At 46.0% G+C, this 23,863-nt stretch overlaps 1 protein-coding gene across 5 annotated transcripts in view; it reads left to right on the top strand.

Annotated features, from left to right (window-relative positions):
- The window catches only part of LOC140399035 (tubulin beta-4B chain-like), a 250,834-nt gene that overhangs the window by 212,953 nt on the left and 14,018 nt on the right, over window positions 1–23,863 (top strand). For all 5 annotated transcript variants that reach the window (XM_072488102.1, XM_072488103.1, XM_072488104.1 and 2 more), the window contains one exon: window positions 5,758–5,868. In XM_072488102.1, the coding sequence (XP_072344203.1) occupies window positions 5,758–5,868 (111 nt within the window). The remainder of the gene's footprint in view (window positions 1–5,757; window positions 5,869–23,863) is intronic.

Here is a 23,863-nt window from a genome sequence, read left to right as displayed (position 1 = left end):
ATAGAACATAGAACAATACAGCGCAGTACAGGCCCTTCGGCCCACGATGTTGCACCGAAACAAAAAGCCATCTAACCTACACTATACCATTATCATCCATATGTTTATCCAATAAACTTTTAAATGCCCTCAATGTTGGCGTGTTCACTACTGTAGCAGGTAGGGCATTCCACGGCCTCACTACTCTTTGCGTAAAGAACCTACCTCTGACCTCTGTCCTATATCTATTACCCCTCAGTTTAAAGTTATGTCCCCTCGTGCCAGCCATTTCCATCCGCGGGAGAAGGCTCTCACTGTCCACCCTATCCAACCCCCTGATCATTTTGTATGCCTCTATTAAGTCTCCTCTTAACCTTCTTCTCTCCAACGAAAACAACCTCAAGTCCATCAGCCTTTCCTCATAAGATTTTCCCTCCATACCAGGCAACATCCTGGTAAATCTCCTCTGCACCCGCTCCAAAGCCTCCACATCCTTCCTATAATGCGGTGACCAGAACTGTACGCAAAACTCCAAATGCGGCCATACCAGAGTTCTGTACAGCTGCAACATGACCTCCTGACTCCGGAACTCAATCCCTCTACCAATAAAGTCGGCATTCCTGTTATTCCTTCCAAAGTGAATCACCTCACACTTCTCTACATTAAACTCCATTTGCCACCTCTCAGCCCAGCTCTGCAGCTTATCTATATCACTCTGTAACATGCTACTTCCTTCCACACTATCGACAACACCACCGACTTTAGTATCGTCTGCAAATTTACTCACCCACCCTTCTGCGCCTTCCTCTAGGTCATTGATAAAAATGACAAACAGCAACGGCCCCAGAACAGATCCTTGTGGTACTCCACTTGTGACTGAACTCCATTCTGAACATTTCCCATCAACCACCACCCTCTGTCTTCTTTCAGCTAGCCAATTTCTGATCCACATCTCTAAATCACCCTATGCATGCTCCTTATCCATTTGGCAGCTCCTCCAGCCCAATCGGTGCCCCATAATCACACCACCAGTACCTCCTCCACCTTCGGGAACCTCAATTGGTCCTGAAAGCGGCCCATCCCTCCCTCCTCCAGTGGGGGCTCGGACCGATACAGTTCCTCATAAAAGTCCCTGAAGACTCCATTGATGCCAACCACACTCCCTCCCCCCTCCTTAACTCCCCCGATCTCCCAGCTGCGCCCGCTTCCAAAGCTGGTGCGCCAGCATCCGGCTTGCCTTTTCCCCATATTCATAAATCGCCCCCTGGGCCTTCCTCCACTGCGCCTCCGCCTTCCTGGTGGTCAACAGGTCGAATTCGGCCTGGAGGCTACGCCTCTCCCTCAACAGTCCCTCCTCCGGCACCTCCGCGTACCTCCTGTCTACCCTCACCATCTCCCCCACCAGCCTCTCCCTCTCCCTCTGCTCTCTCCTCTCCTTGTGGGCCCTAATGGAGATCAGCTCTCCCCTAACCAGCGCGTCTCAGACCATCCCCACTCGGACCTTCCCGTTATCGTTGGCCTCCAGGTATCTCTCTATGCTTCCTCGGACCCGCTCGCTCACATCCTCGTCCGCCAACAGCCCCACCTCCAAGGGCCACAACGGGCGCTGGGCCCTCTCCTCCCCCAGCTCTAGGTCTACCCAATGCGGGACGTGATCCGAAACGGCTATCGCCGAGTACTCGGTATCCTCTACTCTCGCTATCAGCGCCCTGCTCATAACAAAAAAGTTGATCCAGGAATAGGCCTTATGAGCGTGCGAGAAGAATGAAAATTCCCGAGCCGCCGGCCTTGCAAATCTCCAAGGGTCCACCCCTCCCATCTGGTCCATAAACCCCCTCAGCACTTTAGCCGCCGCTGGCCTCCTACCCGTCCTAGACCTGGAGCGGTCCAGTGCCGGATCCAACACCGTGTTAAAGTCTCCCCCCATTATCAGGCCCCCCACTTCCAAGTCCAGGATCCGACCCAACATGCGCCGCATAAAACCCGCATCGTCCCATTTCGGGGTGGACACGTTGACCAGCACCACCCTCTCCATTTGCAGCTTACCGCTTACCATTACGTACCTGCCGCCATTGTCTGTCACAATGCTCGACGCCTCGAACGACACCCTCTTTCCCACCAAGATCGCCACCCCCCGACTTTTGGCATCCAGCCCCGAATGAAACACCTGACCTACCTACCCCTTCCTCAATCTTACCTGGTCTGCCACCTTCAGGTGTGTCTCCTGGAGCATGACCATATCCGCCTTCAGCCCCTTCAGGTGCGCGAACACCCAGGCCCGCTTAACCGGCCAGTTCAGTCCCCTTACATTCCAGGTTACCAGTCGGATCAAGGGGCTACCCGCCCCCCTCCCCCGCCAACTAGCCATAACCCCTCAGTCAGCCACGCACCCCACGCCCGGCCCGTTCCCCACCGCGGCAGACCCCCGTCCCAACCCCCTCTACTCGCTCCAGCTCCCCCTTGACCATACCAGCAGCAGCCCGGTTCCCCCCCAGCTAGGACCCCCCTGGCTGCTTTGCTCCCCCTATTGCACTCCCGCAAGTCAGCTGACCCCGGCCACTCCCGCCTCCCCTTTGACTCCTCCTATTGTGGGACTTCCCCTCCCCCTCCATTACCCACCAGCAGGCTCTCCGCCTCCCCCTTCCATCCCAAGCGCGGGAAAAAACCTGCGCTTTCCCCGGCCACGCCCCCTTCAGCGAGGGGAAAAAGCCCGCGCTTTCCACCTGCCCAGCCCCGCCTCCTCTGGCGCAGCTCCTTTTACAGGCTCAGTCCCCTCACCCCCGACTCGGGCTTCACCCTCCCCCGCGGGGCCCCATCCCCCCTACCGGCCATCCACCCCCTACTCCGTTTACTTGCCCCCCTCCAAGAGCCCACCCGACAGACCCAACCAAAACAGTGCCCAACCCATCCTAACCACCCACACCGAACCAAAACTAAACAAGAACAAAGAACCCCTCCTCAAAATGTAACACAACAACAACAATCCCCGACCATCCCGAGCCCGACCCCCCATCCCAACCCTCAGTGTGTGTCCAGCTTCTCGGCCTGAACAAACGCCCACGTTTGGACTCCAGGGACTCAAAATAATGGTGCCGGTCCTTGTAGGTGACCCACAGTCGTGCCGGCTGCAGCTTGCCAAACTTCACCCCCTTCCTGCCCGGTTGTACCCGGCGCTCTTCTTCGCCACCTCCGCACTCCAGTCCTGATATAGTCAAACCTCCGCATTCTCCCACCTGCTGCTCCTCGCTTTCTTGGCCCACCTGAGTACGCACTCCCGATTAGCGAACCGATGAAACCACACCAGCACCACCCGTGGCGGCTCATTAGCCTTGGGCCTCCTCGCCAGCACTCTATGGGACCCTTCCAGCTCCAGGGGCCCCTAGAAGGACCCCGCTCCCATCAGCGAGTTTAACATGGTGACCACATAGGCCCCCACGTCGTACCCCTCCAGCCCCTCCAGGAGGCCCAGGATCTGCAGATTCTTCCGCCTCGACCGATTCTCCATCTCCTCAAACCGTTCATGCTATTTCTTGTGGAGCGCCTCGTGCGCCTCTACCTTTACCGCTAGTCCCAAGATCTCGTCCTCATTATCGGAGATCTTTTGTCGGACCTCGCGGATCGCCACCCCCTGGGCCGTCTGGGTCTCCAGCAGCTTATCAACAGAAGCCTTCATCAGCTCCAGCAGGTCCACTTTGAGCTCCCTGAAGCAGCGCTGGATTACCTCCTGCTCCTGCGCCCACTGCATCCACGCTGCCTGGTCCCCGCCCGCCGCCATCTTGCTTTTCTTCCCTCACACTTTCTTTGGGTTCACCACCACTTTGTTAGTTGCCCCGCTCCTGGTCCAAACCATACACTGTCGGGGGAATGTTGCAGTCTTCTTCCCACACCGGGAAATGTCGAAAAAATGCCCTGAAAAGAGCCCAAAAGTCCGTTTCAAGCGGGAGCTGCCGAACATGCGACTTAGCTCTGCATAGCCGCAACCGGAAGCCCACCACCACCTTCTCAAGGGCATATAGGGATGAGCAACAAATGCTGGCCTAAATGGTGACACCCTTGTACCATGAAAGAATAAAATAAAAGATGTCAACATAACTGATGGCAGCAAATAAATGGGGGGGGGGGGGTGGGGGGGAGATGCAGGGCAATTCTCCCCAAAAAGTTTGAAGTGTGGTCTCCGGCAGGAATCGGATCTCGATCTAGATCACAAACCATCACACTTTCTGGGGGATGGGTGAACTATGCCGAGAATTAGGTGTGTGGAACCTGAAGATGCCAGCAGGTCTGGCTCCAAAAAGGGCACCCCGATCTTACTAAGGCTCCGCCCAACCCTTCTTGCTGGCAAAGATCCCTTCCCCCAAACGCAGGCATCAGCCCCCCCCCCACCCCGATTGCCGGTACCAGTGCACCTTCCCCCCCCGCATCCGGTGAGCGACCAGGTCACCAAATTCTTCCCCCTTAATACCCTGCTCTTTCAGGCTCCACTCCCTTCAAGCGTTGACCTTTAGCAGTGCCAACGTGGGACCCTGGCAGTGTCACTGTCCTGCCATGCCCCTGATCACCCGTAGGCTGCAATGGCCTCCAGGCACTCCCCTGCCCCCCCAACCCCGCGCAGTCATCACGTCTACTCATCTCCGTTTGTGGAGGCCAGTAGTGATTTGTGCCGGCTACACATTGTGCCATTGGGTGGAAGAATTGCAGGAGCCAGTGGATCTGGTTTAAAAAAAGATCCTGCATATTTAAATGAGGATTTAAATCTGCTAATCCGGATCACGCTAGCTGGAGTGGGCTGGGAGCACGGAAACTGTTCAGCAACTGTGCAAATCCAGTTTCGGGCTTCTCCCGGAATTCTCCCGACATTGCTGGATTTGCGCCAGATGTCCAGGAGCCTCTGCCAAAGATGAGTTAAAAATAAATTTCAAACTTAAGTGAGGCTCTTAAAATACTCCATTGTGTTCTCCATAGTTTCTAGCAAACTTGGATGTCTGTTCCATACAGGTTTGAGAGGGAACACTGAAAATAAAGCAAAGGTTCTAGAAAAGGGGTATTATGATGCCACTTTAGTGCTTTTAGCATAGGCCCACTTTGAAAAACCACATACTTGCTGTGGCTGCTGGTAATGGTCAATGAAGTAGGAATGAAGATTGGAAAGTTCTGATGCTCAGGAACCCAACTTAAGTTAGAGAGTTCACTAGTTGCTTTGGGATGGGGTTACCATAATAGCTGCTCCTGCTTAACTTGTAGAATTTAGTGGCACTGTAGAACTAGACTTGAAGTGGTCCATTCATATAGTTTTGATAGTTATTCATTGGCTAGTACAGCAAAAGGCACAATTTCAGTATGCTCATTAAAACTCCTGGGTCCTCCTCACAAATCTTTGTTTCAAAATTTCGACCTAGGGATTTTGAAACATCTGTTTGTGGTCAGCAAAACCCTTAGAAAATTTCTGTCTTTTAAAATAGAAGTGTAAACTTCCAATATACTTAAACTTCAACAAATTGGAGCATGATCTGCATGCCATGTTCTAGATCCATCTGATGCGGTTTAATGCTCAGACTGACGCAGTATGATGCCATGACCGACACGGTACGAAGCCATGACCGACAAGGTTCAATGCTCAGACTAATGTGGTTTGATACTTTGACTGATACATCAGGCTGATGCTATGACAGATGTGGTATGATGCTGAGATTAATATGATACAATGTTGTAATGGACATTAATGGTGTTAGTGACATGGTATTATACAAGGTTTGACAAGTTACTTACCTTTTGATCTAGGTGGCAAGTATGTGCCTCGTGCTGTCCTCATGGATTTGGAGCCTGGTACAATGGATTCAGTTCGCTCTGGCCCCTTTGGGCAGATTTTCAGACCAGATAACTTTGTGTTTGGTAAGTAAAGTTGATAAGTTACAAAAGAGCTTGCACTTACAAGTGTTTCTCAGCCACTGAAGTATTATTCAGGCAAACACTGCTGTCAATAACAATAGAATCTGTTTTATTGTTCAACCAATATCACTAACATAAGAACACAACATAAGAAATAGGCCATACGACTCTTTGAGTTGCTTTGCCAGTCTATAAGACCATGGCTGATCTGTTGTGGCCTTAATTCCATTTTTGCTGCAAAGAAGACCACTACCGGCTGTAAATCAGCCAGTATGCTGTGAGGAAAGAGTGCTAAAGAACCACCATTTGAAGCAAAGACTCTTAACTTCTAACCCTCATCCTTATTATTTTTAACTTTATGCGCCCCCCCCCCCTCCGTGTTTGTCTGCCTTGTGTGTGTGGGTACAGGGTGGGACAGTTAAAGGGGGTGGTAAGTATTAACTTGTTGTTATCCAGTTGTATTTACTGCATATTTCATGATGGTTCATGGCATAAACAGTAATTGCGTTTCAATTTACAAACTTGGTGACTGTAATTATTGGGCAGCCAAGGGCAATGGGAATGTTTACAATTATTGGTTAATTCACTTGAGTTGTGACTCTGGGGCACATGGGACTGAAATTGACCACGCACTTGCCAAGGTGGTATAACACTTGTGGGAAAATCTAGTGCAGAGCAGTGGCCGGATTTTGGGAGGGGGGGGTGTTCAAAAAGGAAATGAGAGTACAGGTCCACATGTTTCTTTCAGGTGAGATGTAGGAGCAACAAGCCCAGAGAACCCTGGATGTCTAGGAATATTCAGGACTGGATAAGAAAGTAGCTTTTCGCAGGTACAAAGGGAGCAAATCAGCGGAGGCTTTAGTGGAGTTTAGGAAGTGCAGGAGGGAACTTAAGAAGTAATTAGGAGAGCAAAGAGGGGGCATGGAAAAGCACTGGTGGGTAGGATTAGGAAGAATCCCAAGATATTCTCTTAGTGTATTAAGGAGAGGAGGATAACCTGGAAAAGAGTAGGGTCCATTAGGGACCAAGGGGCAATCTGTGCATGGAGCTGGAGGACATTATTAGGGGGTTAAATGAGTACTTCACATCTGTCTTCAAACGGGAGGAGGATGTAAGTACATAATTCGGGGATAGGGACTGTGAGGTTCTTGAACAGTTTGACATAAGGGCTGGGATTCACCATTAACCTCCGCTCTGATCGGGAATCCTGAATGGGTAGAGAATGGAGCTTTCCCACTCCTGTGAAAAAGAGATAGTGAAATCACTTAGCTCCTCACCACATCCAAAGGAGTTATCAGTCATAACAAGAATGTTTATAAACATTGTGGTTATCATTAAAGGAGGGTAATGGAGATGCATTCAGGTGTGAAGGGAAAGATAAATAAGCAATCCACCAAGCACCTGTGCCTGGACCAATAAAACTGTCAATCACTGGCTAATAAAATGCATTGCTCTGTGAAATTGAATGGAAAGTTTGCATTTCAAAGGCTGTCGGGGCATTTGAAGTCCTTTCAAGTGTACCCGCTCAAAATGGCAGCCTAATCTGGTGAGCTCTCGCCATGCATATATTATCATGGCTAAGGAGAGAATCTTCATAGAATCGTAGAAATATTACAGCACAGAAGACCATTCGACCCATCCTGTTCATGCCATCCCGACAGCACCTAGGTGTCATTTCTAATCCCACCTTCCTGCACCTGCTGCATCGCCCTGTATCTTAACAGCACTAAAGTGCAGATCCAGGTACTTTTAAAAATAGTTTAGGGTCTCTGCCTCCACCACCAACTCGGACAGCGAATTCCAGACTCTCACTACCCTCTACACAAAAAAGTTCTTCCTCATGTCTCCTCTACACCTTCTGCCACTTATCTTCAATCTATGTCCCCTGGTTCTAGAATTATCCACCAAGGAAAACAATTATTTCCTGTGCACCCTATCTCTTCCCTTCATAATTTTGTACACCTCAATTAAGTCAGCCCTCAGTCTTCTTTGTTCCCAACCTATCCAATCTCCTCATAGCTACTTTTCTAGCCCTGGCAACATTCTTGTAAACCTCCTTTGCACTCTGTCCAGAGCAGTTACGTCCTTCCTGGAATGTGGTGACTAGAACTGCACACAATATTCCAGTTGTGGCCTCACCAGTGATTTATACAATTCCAATATTATATCCTTTTATTTTGTCATGCGAATATCACTTTAAGAAATGTTTCTCTGCTCATGTTGCTGCAGTGATGTCAGAGTGTGGGTGGAGCTGAGCTCTGGTTCTGCTTTTTAGTTTCACTTTGAGAAAAGTTTGGGTGTGCCTGTGTTTTTTGGTTTCGTTTCAGTGTTGGAGCTGAAGCCAGACAAAGCAGGTGTACTGTTGTTCTCTCTGCCATGAAAAGACTATTTCTTGATACTTTGGTGAATTCAGAATTATAAATGTTCTCAGTAGTGAATTTAAACCTGTTGTGCTTCTGTTAAAAGGTGTTTCTTTTGTCTTCTGGATGTTGTTTGGGAATTTATTAAGGATTACTTAGTGTTGTATTTGAAATAATGGTTGCTAAGATATTCATTGTATGTTTTAAAAAGGTTAACTTGAGTTCATAGAATAAACATTGTTTTGCTTTAAAAAATACCTTTCTATTTCTGCTGTACCACATCTGTAGAGTGGGCCGTGTGCTCACCATACCACAATCTAGTAAAAGTTGTGGGTCAGGTGAACTCCATGATACACTTTGGGGTTCTCTAAACCCTGGCCCATAACAAATTGGGGGCTCGAGGGGGATAAAAGCCTATCTATTGGATTGGCTTAGTGAACTTAAAGACAATGAGGGGTGAGCATATTGTGGTTGCTTATCAGGTGTGCTATTCCAGTTTAAGTGGGGAGTGTGTTGTGGACAATGGCTCTTTCAGAGGCTCTGACGTTTTGGGGGGTGGAGACGATCACACGCACTGCCTTACGGACAGAGACTAAAAGCAGACTGTTAGATTTGGCAAAAACATTGCAGTGACCATTACCTGACAAAATGTGAAAAAATGAGGTAATTATGGCGGTGGCTAAGCATTTAAGTTGCCTGAGGTACAGTTTGAATCATTGGAAATGGCAAAAATTCAGTTACAAATTAAACAAATGGAACATGAGAAATAATTAAAGCAGCTTGAATACAAAAGAGATAGAGAGGAAAAAGAAAAGGAGAGGGAAGAAAGGAGAAAAGAAAGAATAGCCCAAGCAGAACAAAAAGAAAGAGAAAGAACAAAGAAATGTACAGCACAGGAACAGGCCCTTCGGCCCTCCAAGCCCGTGCCGACCATGCTGCCCGACTAAACTACAATCTTCTACACTTGCTGGGTCCGTATCCCTCTATTCCCATCCTATTCATGTATTTGTCAAGATGCCCCTTAAATGTCACTATCGTCCCTGCTTCCACCACCTCCGGTAGCGAGTTCCAGGCACCCACTACCCTCGGTGTAAAAAACTTGCCTCGTACATCTACTCTAAACCTTGCCCCTCTCACCTTAAACCTATGCCCCCTAGTAATTGACCCCTCTACCCTGGGGAAAAGCCTCTGACTATCCACTCTGTCTATGCCCCTCATAATTTTGTAGACCTCTATCAGGTCGCCCCTCAACCTCCGTCGTTCCAGTGAGCACAAACTGAGTTTATTCAACCGCTCCTCATAGCTAATGCCCTCCATACCAGGCAACATTCTGGTAAATCTCTTCTGCACCCTCTCTAAAGCCTCCACATCCTTCTGGTAGTGTGGCGACCAGAATTGAACACTATACTCCAAGTGTGGCTTAACTAATCTTCTATACAGCTGCAACATGACTTGCCAATTCTTATACTCAATGCCCCGGCCAATGAAGGGCAGCACAGTAGCATTGTGGATAGCACAATTGCTTCACAGCTCCAGGGTCCCAGGTTCGATTCCGGCTTGGGTCACTGTCTGTGCGGAGCCTGCACATCCTCCCCGTGTGTGCGTGGGTTTCCCCCGGGTGCTCCAGTTTCCTCCCACAGTCCAAAGATGTGCAGGTTAGGTGGATTGGCCATGATAAATTGCCCTTAGTGTCCAAAATTGCCCTTAGTGTTGGGTGGGGTTACTGGGTTATGGGGATGGGGTGGAGGTGTTGGCCTTGGGTGGGGTGCTCTTTCCAAGAGCCGGTGCAGACTCGATGGGCCGAATGGCCTCCTTCTGCTCTGTAAACTCTATGATGCCGTATGCCTTCTTGACTACCTTCTCCACCTGTGTTGCCCCTTTCAGTGACCTGTGGACCTGTACTCCTAGATCTCTCTGACTTTCAATACTCTTGAGGGTTCTACCATTCCCTACCTACATTAGACCTTCCAAAATGCATTACCTCACATTTGTCCGGATTAAACTCCATCTGCCATCTCTCCGCCCAAGTCTCCAAACAATCTAAATCCTGCTGTATCCTCTGACAGTCCTCATCGCTATCCGCAATTCCACCAACCTTTGTGTCGTCTGCAAACTTACTAATCAGACCAGTTACATTTTCCTCCAAATCATTTATATATACTACAAACAGCAAAGGTTCCAGCACTGATCCCTGCAGAACACCACTGGTCACAGCCCTCCAATTAGAAAAGCATCCTTCCATTGCTACTCTCTGCCTTCTATGACCTAGCCAGTTCTGTATCTACCTTGCCAGCTCACCCCTGATCCCGTGTGACTTCACCTTTTGTACTAGTCTACCATGAGGGACCTTGTCAAAGGCCTTACTGAAGTCCATATAGACAACATCCACTGCCCTACCTGCATCAATCATCTTAGTGACATCCTCGAAAAACTCTATCAAGTTAGTGAGACACAACCTCCCCTTCACAAAATCATGCTGCCTCTCACTAATACGTCCATTTGCTTCCAAATGGGAGTAGATCCTGTCTCGAAGAATTCTCTCCAGTAATTTCCCTACCACTGAAGTAAGGCTCACCGGCCTGTAGTTCCCTGGATTATCCTTGCTACCCTTCTTAAACAGAGGAACAACATTGGCTATTCTCCAGTCCTCCGGGACATCACCTGAAGACAGTGAGGATCCAAAGATTTCTGTCAAGGCCTCAGCAATTTCCTCTCCAGCCTCCTTCAGTATTCTGGGGTAGATCCCATCAGGCCCTGCGGACTTATCTACTTTAATATTTTTTAAGACGCCCAACACCTCGTCTTTTTGGCTCTCAATGTGACCCAGGCTATCTACACACCCTTCTCCAGACTCAACATCTACCAATTCCTTCTCTTTGGTGAATACTGATGCAAAGTATGCATTTAGTACCTCGCCCATTTCCTCTGACTCCACACACAGATTCCCTTGTTTATGTACGTGTAAAAAGCCTTGGGATTTTCCTTAACCTTATTTGCCAATGACTTTTCGTGACCCCTTCTAGCCCTCCTGACTCCTTGCTTAAGTTACTTCCTACTTTCCTTATATTCCACACAGGCTTCGTCTGTTCCCAGCCTTTTAGCCCTGACAAATGCCTCCTTTTTCTTTTTGACGAGGCCTACAATATCTCTCGTTATCCAAGGTTCCTGAAAATTGCCATGTTTATCTTTCTTCCTCACAGGAACATGCCGGTCCTGAATTCCTTTCAACTGACACTTGAAAGCCTCCCACATGTCAGATGTTGATTTGCCCTCAAACATCCGCCCCCAATCTATGTTCTTCAGTTCCCACCTAATATTGTTATAATTAGCCTTCCCCCAATTTAGCACATTCATCCTAGGACCACTCTTATCCTTGTCCACCAGCACTTTAAAACTTACTGAATTGTGGTCACTGTTCCCGAAATGCTCCCCTACTGAAACTTCTACCACCTGGCCGGGCTCATTCCCCAATACCAGGTCCAGTACCGCCCCTTCCCTAGTTGGACTATCTACATATTGTTTTAAGAAGCCCTCCTGGATGCTCCTTACAAACTCTGCCCCGTCTAAGCCCCTGGCACTAAGTGAGTCCCAGTCAATATTGGGGAAGTTGAAGTCTTCCATCACCACAACCCTGTTGTTTTTACTCTTTTCCAAAATCTGTCTACCTATCTGCTCCTCTATCTCCCGCTGGCTGTTGGGAGGCCTGTAGTAAACCCGCAACATTGTGACAGCACCCTTCTTATTCCTGATCTCTACCCATATAGCCTCACTGCCCTCTGAGGTGTCCTCCCGTAGTACAGCTGTGATATTCTCCCTAACCAGTAGCACAACTCTGCCACCCCTTTTACATCCCCCTCTATCCCGCCTGAAACATCTAAATCCTGGAACGTTTAGCTGCCAATCCTGCCCTTCCCCTCAACCAGGTCTCTGTAATGGCAACAACATCATAGTTCCAAGTACTAATCCAAGCTCTAAGTTCATATGCCTTACCCGTAATACTTCTTGCATTAAAACATATGCACTTCAGGCCACCAGACCCGCTGTGTTGAGCAACTTCTCCCTGTCTGCTCTGCCTCAGAGCCACACTGTCCCTATTCCCTAGTTCTCCCTCAATGCTCTCACCTTCTGACCTATTGCTCCCGTGCCCACACCCCTGCCATACTAGTTTAAACCCTCCCGTGTGACACTAACAAACCTCGCGGCCAGGATATTTATGAATAGGAGAGAAAGGGACATACTGATCGGTGAAAAAGATAAAGAGAGAGAGTTTGAACTTCAGAAAATGGCCATGAAACATGACAGTCAGTTAAAATTGGCGGACGTAAAGGGAACGTACAGTTGGATGATAGTGACGAGGATAGTGAGAAAGAGCGTCATAGTCGAAGGCTTGGTGGGGATCTATTTAAATATGTCCAAGCATTGCCAAGGTTTGATGAGAAGGAGGTTGAAGCCTTTTTCATTTCATTTGGGAAGGTAGCTAAACAAATGAAATGGCCACAGGACATGTGGGTATTACTGATTCAAAGAAAGCTGGTAGGTAGAGCTAATGAAGTATTTGCATTACTACCGGAGGAGGTATCTGGGACGTATGAGGAGGTGAAAAAATCCATCTTAGGTGCATATGAACTAGTGCCTAAAGCCTACAGACAAAGGTTTAGAAATTTAAGGAAAGAATTTGGTCAAACATACATGGAGTTTGAAAGGCTCAAACAGAGTAATTTTGATAGGTGGAGAAGGGCTTTGAAAATAGACCAAATGTATGAAGCTCACAGAGAAATTATACTTTTGGAGGAGTTTAAAAATTCAATTCCTGATGTAGTGAGAACTCATGCGGAAGAGCAGAGGGTTAAAACTGCAAGATTAGCAGCACAACTGGCAGATGATTATGAATTAGTTCATAAATCAAAGCTTGGTTTCCGACATCAGTTTCAGCCTGTGAAGGATAGAAACTGGGGACATGAGAAATACCCAAGTGGTAAAGGTGAAGGTGATCTGATGGGAGATAATAAGGAGAGTATACCTCAGATTAAAAAAGAAATCCAGGAGGGTGGAAAATAAATGAAAAGGTTCAAATGTTTTCACTGTAATAAACTAGGCCATGTAAAGTCACAGTGTTGGTGGCTGAAGAAAAGCACTGGGAAGGCTGATGTGGTAAAATGGGATAAGACAGTGGGGTTTGTTAAAGTGATAAAGGAAAGCCCAAGTGAAGCGAAGGAGGTGCCAGATCTCTTTAAAGAATTTACTTGTGTCGGTAAAGTTTACTCATGTGTATCAGGAGGAGCAGGTAAAGAAGTCACAATTTTAAGAGATACGGGAGCTAGTCAATCTTTAATGGTAAGAGATGAGGAGTTATGCAGTTTAGGAAGAATATTGCCAGAAAAGGTGGTAATATGTGGAATTCAGGATGAGAGGAGTAGTGTTCCATTATATATCGTTGGAAAGTCCAGTGAAGAGTGGTTAAGTGGTAGTCTGAGTAATAGAGAAACTATCTTGTCCAGGAATACAGTTTATCTTGGGTAATGATATAACTGGATCGCAGGTGGAAGTGATGCCTACTGTGGTCGATAAGCCAGTGGAAAATCAGACAACTGAAGTGTTGAAGGACGAGTATCCTGGGACCTTTCCAGACTGTGTAGTAACAAGGTTGCAAAGTCACAGGTTAAAACAAGAGGAGAAATTAAAGAGTGAAGATGAAGTTGAAGTGAAATTATCAGAAACGATTTTTGATCAGGTGGTTGAAAAAGAACAAGAACAGGTGGAAGATAAGGCGGATATTTTTAGTTCAGGAAAATTGGCGGAGTTACAACAGGAAGATATAGAAATAAAACGGATGTATCAGAAAGCATACAAGGAAGAGGAATCTGCGTGTATACCAGAGTGTTATTACCGCATAAGTGATGTCTTGATGAGAAAATGGAGACCTTTACATATGCAGGCGGATGAAAAGTGGGCAGATGTTCATCAAGTAGTATTGCCGTTAGGGAATAGAGAAGAGGTGTTGCGAGTTGCACATGAGGCACCAGTGGGAGGTCATTTGGGAATAAGGAAAACTCAAGCTAAAATCCAAAAACATTTTTATTGGCCTGGACGACATAAAAATGTAGTCAAATTTTGTCAATCATGTCACACATGTCAAGAGATAGGGAAACCTCAAGCGGTGATATAACCAGCGCCCTTAATACCCATTCCAGCATTTGAGGAACCTTTTACAAAGGTTCAAATTGATTGCGTCGGACCGCTTCCGAAAACAAAAAGTGGGAATCAATATATTTTGACGATAATGGATGTGTCTACTAGGTTTCCAGAGGCCATTCCAGTATGTAATATTACAGCTAAAAAGATTGTGGAGGAGTTACTTAAATTCTTTACTAGATATGGACTACCCACAGAAATACAATCGGATCAAGGATCAAATTTTACCTCAAGATTATTCAAAGAAGTTATGGATAGCTTAGGAATATAACAATTTAAATCAACTGCGTACCATCCAGAATCGCAGGGAGCGTTAGAAAGGTGGCATCCGATATTAAAGACAATGTTGAGGGCTTATTGTCACGATTATTCAGAGGATTGGGATAAAGGAATTCCATTCGTACTGTTTGCAATTAGGGATGCACCTAATGAGTCAGCCCTTTTGAACTAATCTTTGGTCATGAGGTAAGAGGACCACTTAAATTGATTAAGGAAAAATTGGTGAGTGAGAAATCTGAACTTACATTATTGGATTATATGTCAAATTTTAGGGAACGATTAAATAGAGCAGGTGAATTGGCTAAACATTTAAAAGTTGGACAAAATGTGATGTAACGGGTAGCGGACAAGAAATACAACGTTTTTAGTTTTGCCAGTGAAGATAAAGTTTTAGTATTGTTACCAGTGGTAGGTGAACCTTTAAAAGCAAGGTTTTGTGGACCTTATCAGATTGAAAGTAAATTAAGTGAGGTGAATTATGTGGTAAAAACAACAGATAGAAGGAAGACTCACCGAGTGTGTCATGTGAACATGCTTAAAAGGTACTTTGAAAGGGAATGAGAGAAAAAGGAGGAGGTTTTAATGATTCTAACTCAAAGTGACGAACCAAATCCAGATGACTTTGAATTTGACATCCATCAAATTAAATTGGAAAATGAGGATGTTCTTAAAAATTGGGATAAATTGTTGAGTTACCTTACAGATGAAAAACGGACTGATCTGAAAGAGTTATTGATATCACGTGGGCAAGTTTGTAGAGATAAATTGGGAAGTACTAAAATGGCTAAACATGAATGAAATGAAATGAGTGAAATGAAAATCGCTTATTGTCACAAGTAGGCTTCAAATGAAGTTACTGTGAAAAGCCCCTAGTCGCAACATTCCGGCGCCTGTTCAGGGAGGCAGGTACGGGAATTGAACTGCTGACCTTGGTCTGCTTTACAAGCCAGCTATTTAGCCCACTGTGCTAAACATGATGTAGATGTGGGAAATGCTGTTCCAATCAAACAACATCCATATAGATTTAAAATTGGCACAGGTTAACAAAGAGATTGAGAGTATGCTTAAAAATGGCATGATTGAAGTGGGTTGCAGCCAATGGAGTTCACCCATAGTGATGGTACCTGAACCAGACGGTACCCAACGGTTGTGTGTGGACTATAGAAAGGTTAATGCAGTTACAAGAACGGACTCTTATCCTATCCCACGTTTGGAGGATTGCATTGAAAAAGTGGGACAATCAGCTTTTATTTCCAATCTGGATTTACTTAAAGGTTACTGGCAGGTACCTTTATCCGAAAGGACGAAGGAGATTTCAGCTTTTGTGACTCCAGATGGTATATAACAATTCAAAGTTATGCCGTTTGGCATGAAAAACGCCCCAGCCACATTTCAATGTTTCAGTCATTTCAGGATTACCCAATTGTGCGGTATACATCGACGATCGGGTAATTTTCAGCCAGACATGGAAAGAACATTTAAAACATCTGATGGAGTTATTGTATCGACTTCAGCAGGCGGGTTTGGTGATAAACCTAGCCAAAAGTGAATTTGGAAAAGCCCAAGTCACTTTCCTTGGCCATACAATTGGACAGGGTCGAATGGTCACATGGGATGTGAAAACAAAAGTTATTGAGGAGTTTCCGACACCCTCAAGACGAAGGGAAATAATGCGGTTTCTTGGCATGAGTGGATTTGATCGAACATTTGTGCAAAAGTTTTGTAGCGTGGTTGCTCCACTGATGGACTTGCTGAAGAAAAAACATTTCAGTGAACAGTGGACTTTCAACAGGCATTTGACGGCCTGAAAGCTGTGATAACCAATGCTCCTGTGTTGGAGAATTACAAGGGACTCTGTGTATCTGACTAAAGTATCTGACTTTAAAGAGAAATGCCGGGGCGTAGAGAAATGGACGGATCATGCAGAGACCTTCTTGTTCCAAGAGACTGTCAATCGAGAAGCTTCAGTTGGAGGAAGAAGAACAAAAAAAAAAGAACTATATTATTATACCTGTTTGCGTATGTTGGTTTTTTTTAAACGAAAAAGTATATTTACTGTGTTCATTTCTTAAAGGATACTGAAAAGGTGAAAAATGAAACTATCTTGAAGTTGATGGCATTTTTTTTTTCTTCGGTGGACGTGTCATGAGAATGTTTGTCTGCTCATGTTACTGCAATGATGTCAGAGTGTGGGTGGACCTGAGCTCTGGCTCTGCTTTTTAGTTTCACTTTGAGAAAAGCTTGGGTGGGTCTGTGTTTTTTTGGTTCCGTTTCAGTGTTGGAGCTGAGCCAGACAAAGCAGGTGTACTGCTGTTCTCTCCGCCATGAAAAAACTATCTCTTGATCATTTGGTGAATTCAGAATTATAAATGTTCTCAGTAGTGAATTTAAACCTGATGTGCTTCCAGAGGGGAGGCCATATTAGATTTGGTACTTGGTAATGAACCAGTGCAAGTGATAGATTTGTTAGTGAGGGAGCATTTTGGAGATAGTGACCACAATTCTGTGACTTTCACTTTAGTAATGGAGAGGGATAGGTGCGTGCAACAGGGCAAGGTTTACAATTGGGGGAAGGGTAAATATGATGTTGTCAGACAAGAACTGACGTGCATAGGTTGGGAACATAGACAGTCAGGGAAGGACACAATTGAAATGTGAAACTTGTTCAAGGAACAGATACTATGTGTCCTTGATATGTGTGTCCCTGTCAGGCAGGGAAGAGATGGTCGAGTGAGGGAACCATGGTTGACAAGAGAGGTTGAATGTCTTGTTAAGAGGAAGAAGGATACTTATGTAAGGCTGAGGAAACAAGGTTCCGACATGGCGCTGGAGGGATACAAGATAGCCAGGAGGGAACTGAAGAAAGGGATTAGGAAAGCTAAGAGAGGGCATGAACAATCTTTGGCGGGTAGGATCAAGTAAAACCCCAAGGCCTTTTACACATATGTGAGAAATATGTGAATGACTAGAGCGAGGGTAGGTCCGAAAAAGGACAGGAGCAGGAGATTGTGTATTGAGTCTGAAGAGAGAGGAGAGGTCTTGAACGAGTACTTTTCTTCAGTATTTACGAATGAGAGGGGCCATATTGTTGGAGAGGACAGTGTGAAATAGACTGGTAAGCTCGAGGAGATACTTGTTAGGAAGGAAGATGTGTTGGGCATTTTGCAAAACTTGAAGATAGACAAATCCCCCGGGCCTGACGGGATATATCCAAGGATTCTATGGGAAGCAAGAGATGAAATTGCAGAGCCATTGGCAATGATCATTTCGTCCTCACTATCAACAGGGGTGGTACCAGGGGATTGGAGAGTGGCGAATGTTGTGCCCCTGTTTAAAAAAGGGAGTAGGGATAACCCTGGGAATTACAGGCCAGTTAGTCTTACTTCAGTGGTAGGCAAAGTAATGGAAAGGGTACTGAGGGATAGGATTTCTGAGCATCTCGAAAGACACTGCTTGATTAGGGATAGCCAGCACGGATTTGTAAGGGGTAGGTTTTGCCTCACAAGTCTTATTGAACTCTTTGAGGCGGTGACCAAGCACGTGGATGAAGGTAAAGCAGTGGATGTAGTGTACATGGATTTTAGTAAGGCATTTGATAAGGTTCCCCATGGTAGGCTTATGCAGAAAGTAAGGAGACATGGGTTACTGGGGAATTCCGCCAGTTGGATAACGAACTGGCTAACCGATAGAAGTCAGAGAGTGGTGGTGGATGGCAAATATTCAGCCTGGAGCCCAGTTACCAGTGGCGTACCGCAGGGATCAGTTCTGGGTCCTCTGCTGTTTTCATTTTCATTAATGACTTGGATGAGGGAGTTGAAAGGGTGGGTCAGTAAATTTGCAGACGATACGAAGATTGGTGGAGTTGTGGATAATGAGGAGGGCTGTTGTCGGCTGCAAAGAGACATAGATAGGATGCAGAGCTGGGTTGAGAAGTGGAAGATGGAGTTTAACCCTGAAAAGTGTGAGGTTGTCCATTTTGGAAGGACATATGAATGCGGAATACAGGGTTAACGGTATGGTTCTTGGCAATGTGGAGGAGCAGAGAGATCTTGTGGTCACTGTTCATAGATCTTTGAAAGTTGCCACTCAAGTGGATAGAGCTGTGCAGAAGGCCTATGGTGTGCTAGCGTTCATTAGCAGAGGGATTGAATTTAAGAGCCGTGAGGAGAAGATGCAGCTGTACAAAACCTTGGTACGGCCACATTTGGAGTACAGTGTGCAGTTCTGGTCGCCTCATTTTAGGAAGGCTGTGGAAGCTTTGGAAAAGGTGCAAAGGAGATTTACCAGGATGTTGCCTGGGATGGAGAGTAGATCTTACGAGGAAAGATTGAGGGTGCTAGGCTTTTTCTCATTAGAACGGAGAAGGATGAGGGGCGACTTGATAGAGATTTATAAGATGATCAGGGGAATAGATAGAGTAGACAGTCAGAGACTTTTTCCTCGGGTGGAACAAACCATTACAAGGGGACATAAATTTAAGGTGAATGGTGGAAGATATAGGGGGGATGTCAGAGGTAGGTTATTTACCCAGAGAGTTGTGGGGGCATGGAATGCAGTGCCTGTGGAAGTAGTTGAGTCGGAAACATTAGGGACCTTCAAGCGGCCATTGGATAGGTACATGGATTATGGTAGAATGCTGGGGTGTAGATTGATTTGTTCTTAATCTGGGACAAATGTTCGGCACACCTTTGATTTCTCCAGTTCTCCGGTACCTCCCCTTAATCTAGTGAGGATTGGAAAATCATCCTCAGAACATCTGCTATCTCCTCCTTGACCTCCTTTTGCAGCCTTGGAAACAATCCATCTGGCTGTGGCGACTTATCAACTTTCAAGGATTTCAACTCTTTGAGTACTTCCTCTCTCTTTATGATTAGCCTATCCAATATCTCTCAGTATTCCTTCTGGACTACTATATCTGCATGATCCATTTCCTTTGTAAACATGGAGACAGAATATTCATTTAGAACCCTTCCCACAGCCTCTACATCTAAGCACAAGTTCCCTTCTTCATCTCGGATAGGTCTCACAGTTTCCTTAACCATTAATATATTGGTAAAACACCATTGGGTTATCTTTAACTTTACTTGCTAATCTTTTATCATGTCCTTATTTCCTTTTTGACTTTGTCCTGGCACTTTCTATACTAGTTAGGCTATCTGCAGTGCTTAGTTCTTTGTGCCTATCGTATGTTTTCTTTTTCTGTTTGTTTCCTCTGTATCCGCCTGTATTCCTCTAGACAACCAGGGGATCTAGATTTGGCAGTACCATTCTTATTTTTGGAGGGGACATGTGTACTTTGTACATTTAGGATCTTGCTTTTTAGTGCGTCCCACTGGTTTTCCACTGATTTATCCTCTCGCAGTGCTGGCCAGCCCACCTCAGCCAAATTCCTTCTAATTTCTGCAAATTTTACTTTCCCCCAGTTCAAAATTTTTACTCCTGCTTTATCTCTGTAGTTTTCCATGGTAATACTGAATCTAACTAAATTGTGATCACTATCCCCGATATGGCCGGCAACCGTTGCTTCACCCTTTTTTGTTCCCCAAGACTAGGTCTAAAATTGAAGTTCCTGTTGTTGGATTTGTCAACAATTGGTTGAAAAGATTTTCCTGGACACACTGCACAATTTTTTATCCCACAGTTATTGTTTGGATCCCAGTTGATATTAGGATAGTTAAAGTTTCCTCCTATTATTGCCCTCTTGTTCTTACAAGCAGACATATTTGATCTTCTATCTCCCTTTTGCAATTATACTCCCAGTAGTGTCACTGCCCCTTTTTTATTTCTAAGCACAACCCACAAAGCCTTGTTTGTTGACCCGCTTAGTATATACCTTCTCTCAACTGGAATTGATTGTTTAACCATTAGTGCTACTCCCCCTCCTCTTTATCTCCCACTCTTATCCTGTCTGAAAGCTCTGTAACCAGGGATATTGAGCTGCCACTTGTGCGATCAGTGCTAGGTACCTTATTGTTTTTGATATATATGAGAATGTTGGGAGGTGGTATTGATAAGTAATGCTGCACAGTAGCACAGTGGTTAGCACTGTTGCCTCACAGTACGAGGGTCCCGGGATCGATTCACGCTTGGGTCACTGTCTGTGCGGAGTCTGCACGTTCTCCCCGTGTCTGCGTGGGTATCCTCCAGGTACTCCGGTTTCCTCCTGCAAGTCCCGAAAGATGTGATTGTTAGATGGATTGGACATTCTGAATTCTCCCTCGGTGTACCCGAACAGGTGCCGGAGTGTGGCAACCAGGAGATTTTCACATAAACTTCATTGCAGTGTTAATATAAGCCTACTTGTGACACTAATAAAGATTGTTAATAGTGAAGAAGACAGTAGGCAGATTAGTAGCCTTGGAATTTAACCCTGAAAAGTACGGGTTGATGCACTTTGGAAGGAGTAACAAGACAAGGGAGTACTCAATGAATGGCAGGACTCTAGGAAGCTCAGAAGAACAGAGGGTTCTGGGGGTGCTTGTCCACATCCTTGGAGGCGGCAGGACAGGGGGTAGCTATGAAGGCACACTTAACTTTATCAGTCATGGCATAGATTATAATAGCAGGGAGGTGATATTGGAGCTGTACAAAACTTTGGTTAGGCCACAGCTGGAGTAGTGTTTGCAGTTCTGTTCGCCTCACTATAAGAAGGATATGATTGCAGAGGAGATTCACCAGGATGTTGCCTGGGATGGAGCATTTGAGCTATAAAGAAAGGATGTTTCGGGTTGTTTTCTTTGGAGCAGAGAAGGTTGAGGGAGGACCTGATTAAAGTGTATAAGATTATAACGGGTATGGACAGGGTGGATAGGAAGCAGCTGCTCCCCTTAATTGAAAGGTGAATAATGAGGGGGCATAATTTTAAGGTGAGGGGCAGGAGGTTTCAAGGGGATTTGAAGAAAAGATTTTTCATCCAGAGAGTGGTGGGAGTCTGGAATGTGGCGGGAAACCTCACAACCTTTAAAAAGTACGTGGATCAGCACTTAAAATGTCAGAACTTCAAGACTATGGGCTAAGTGCTGGAAAGTGGGATTAGTGTAGATTTAGTGTAGTTTTGTCAGTACAGACTCATTGGGCCAAAGGACCTCTTCTGGACTGTACGACTCTTATGTATAAGGATACCATGATCCCTTTATACCACAGCATTCTGCATACTCTACATTCAAATAACATCTGCTTTACTATTCTTCCTGCCTTAGTGGACCACCTCACACTTTTCCCACATTATACTCCATCTGTCAAATGTTTTCCTCCTCAATCTATCCCTTTTCAGGTTCTTTCTATCCTCACAACTTTCCTCCCTACCTACCTTTGTATTGTCAACAAATTTGGCAATACACTCAGTCAGGCAGCACGGTGACACAGTGGTTAGCACTGCGGCCTCGCGGCACAGAGGACCCGGGTTCAATCCTGGCCCCCAATCCTGGTCACTGGCCGTGTGGAATCTTAGAATTTACAGTGCAGCAGGAGGCAATTCGGCTCATCGAGTCTGCACCAGCCCTTGGAAAGAGCACCCTACCTAAGCCCATACCTCTATTCTATCCCAGTAACCCTGCCCAACCTTTTTGGACACTAAAGGCAATTTAGCACGGCCAATCCACCTAACCTGCACATCTTTGAACTGTGGGAGGAAACCGGACCACCTGGAGGAAAGCCATGCACACACGGGGAGAACATGCAGACTCCGCGCAGATAGTGACCTAAGTTGGGAATCGAACTTGGGACCCTGGAGCTGTGAAGCAACTGCGCTAACCACAGTGCTACTGTGCTGCCCCATTTTCATTGCACATTCTCCTCATGTCTGTGTGGGTCTCACCATCACAACTAAGATGTGCAGGGTAGATGGATTGGCCACACTAAATTGCCCCTTAATTGGAATTTTAAAAAAAAGATTTTAAAAAAAAAACAAAATACACTCAGTTCCTTCAGTCATTAAAACAGATTGTAAATATTTGAAGACCCCATTGATTCCTGTAGCACTCCACTGGTTACAGTTTGTCAACCTGAAAATGACCCATTTATCCTGACTCGGTTACCTGTTCATTAATCAATCCTCTATCCATACTAACATATAACCTCCAACACCATCAACTTTTATCTTCTGTCATAACCTTTTATGTGGCTCCTTCTCAAATCCTTTTGGAAATCAAAATACTTCACATCTACTGGTTGCCCTTTATCCACCCTGCTTGGTACAACCTCAAAGAGCTCTGATAAATTTACAATCTCGCTAAATATTGGCCAGGAAAGCAGGGTAAATGCTGCTGCTCTTCTTCAGATGGTACCAAGAAATCTTACACCTGACTGAACAGGCAGATAGAGTTTTGGTTTAATATCCCTTTTAAAAGATGTTGGGTGGGATTCTCCATCCTGGAATGCAGGGATGGGATGGAGAATCGAGCATCAGGGAAAATCGGGATCAGCGACGGGCCATTTGCATCAATTTAGCGGGCCCGGTGCTCTGATCTTCCGTGATTCTCTGGTCCCCACGGTATACGTGTGGACGCGGATCACTTGTTTTCTCTACCAGCGAGGCCCACTGTGAAATCCACATGCCAGGGTCACGCTGGTAAAGACCGAGCCCCACCCACCCCACAACAATGCACTGCCTGCCGACGTGTCCTATACCAGACAGGGACCCGTGTAATGGGGGATCACTTATGGACCCCTGTAATAGGTGAACCCCTCCCCGCCACGGGGACCCCTGCCTAAAGCCACCCGCCCCCCCCCCCCCCGTAAAATAGACTCCTGCCTGGAAGCTAGAGCAGTCCAGACAGGGGCATTGAAAGGAGCCTCTGGTTTGCACAGATCCATTACCTGAAAGCCATTTGTTGCTTTTTAGTAGTGGGACCCCCCCACAACCCCATCTAAAGGCAGCCCCCCTCCCATCCCCGCGAGAAGAGAGCCCTGTCTGAAAACTAGAGAGTAGTCTAGAGGTAGTGAGAGGAATACAGCTGTAACACTTATCATGCAACTATGTCCAAGGAGAATAGCTGTGACAGCCTCTATAAACCATCTGCAGCTTTGATTCATTCCTCTCCCTTCATGGTTCAGTGGCCTAAATGATGAAACACCAATGTTTACATCAAAGAGAGGTAATGGCAGTGAAATCACATGCTTGAGTGTTTGGAATGCACTTACCTCTCTTTGAAGTGGTCAATACTTGT

The sequence above is a fragment of the Scyliorhinus torazame genome, chromosome 22 (assembly GCF_047496885.1).
Source record: "Scyliorhinus torazame isolate Kashiwa2021f chromosome 22, sScyTor2.1, whole genome shotgun sequence".
NCBI lineage: Eukaryota > Metazoa > Chordata > Chondrichthyes > Carcharhiniformes > Scyliorhinidae > Scyliorhinus > Scyliorhinus torazame.
Note: the sequence above shows the minus strand (reverse complement) of the source record. Positions and strands in the feature narration are given on the sequence as shown.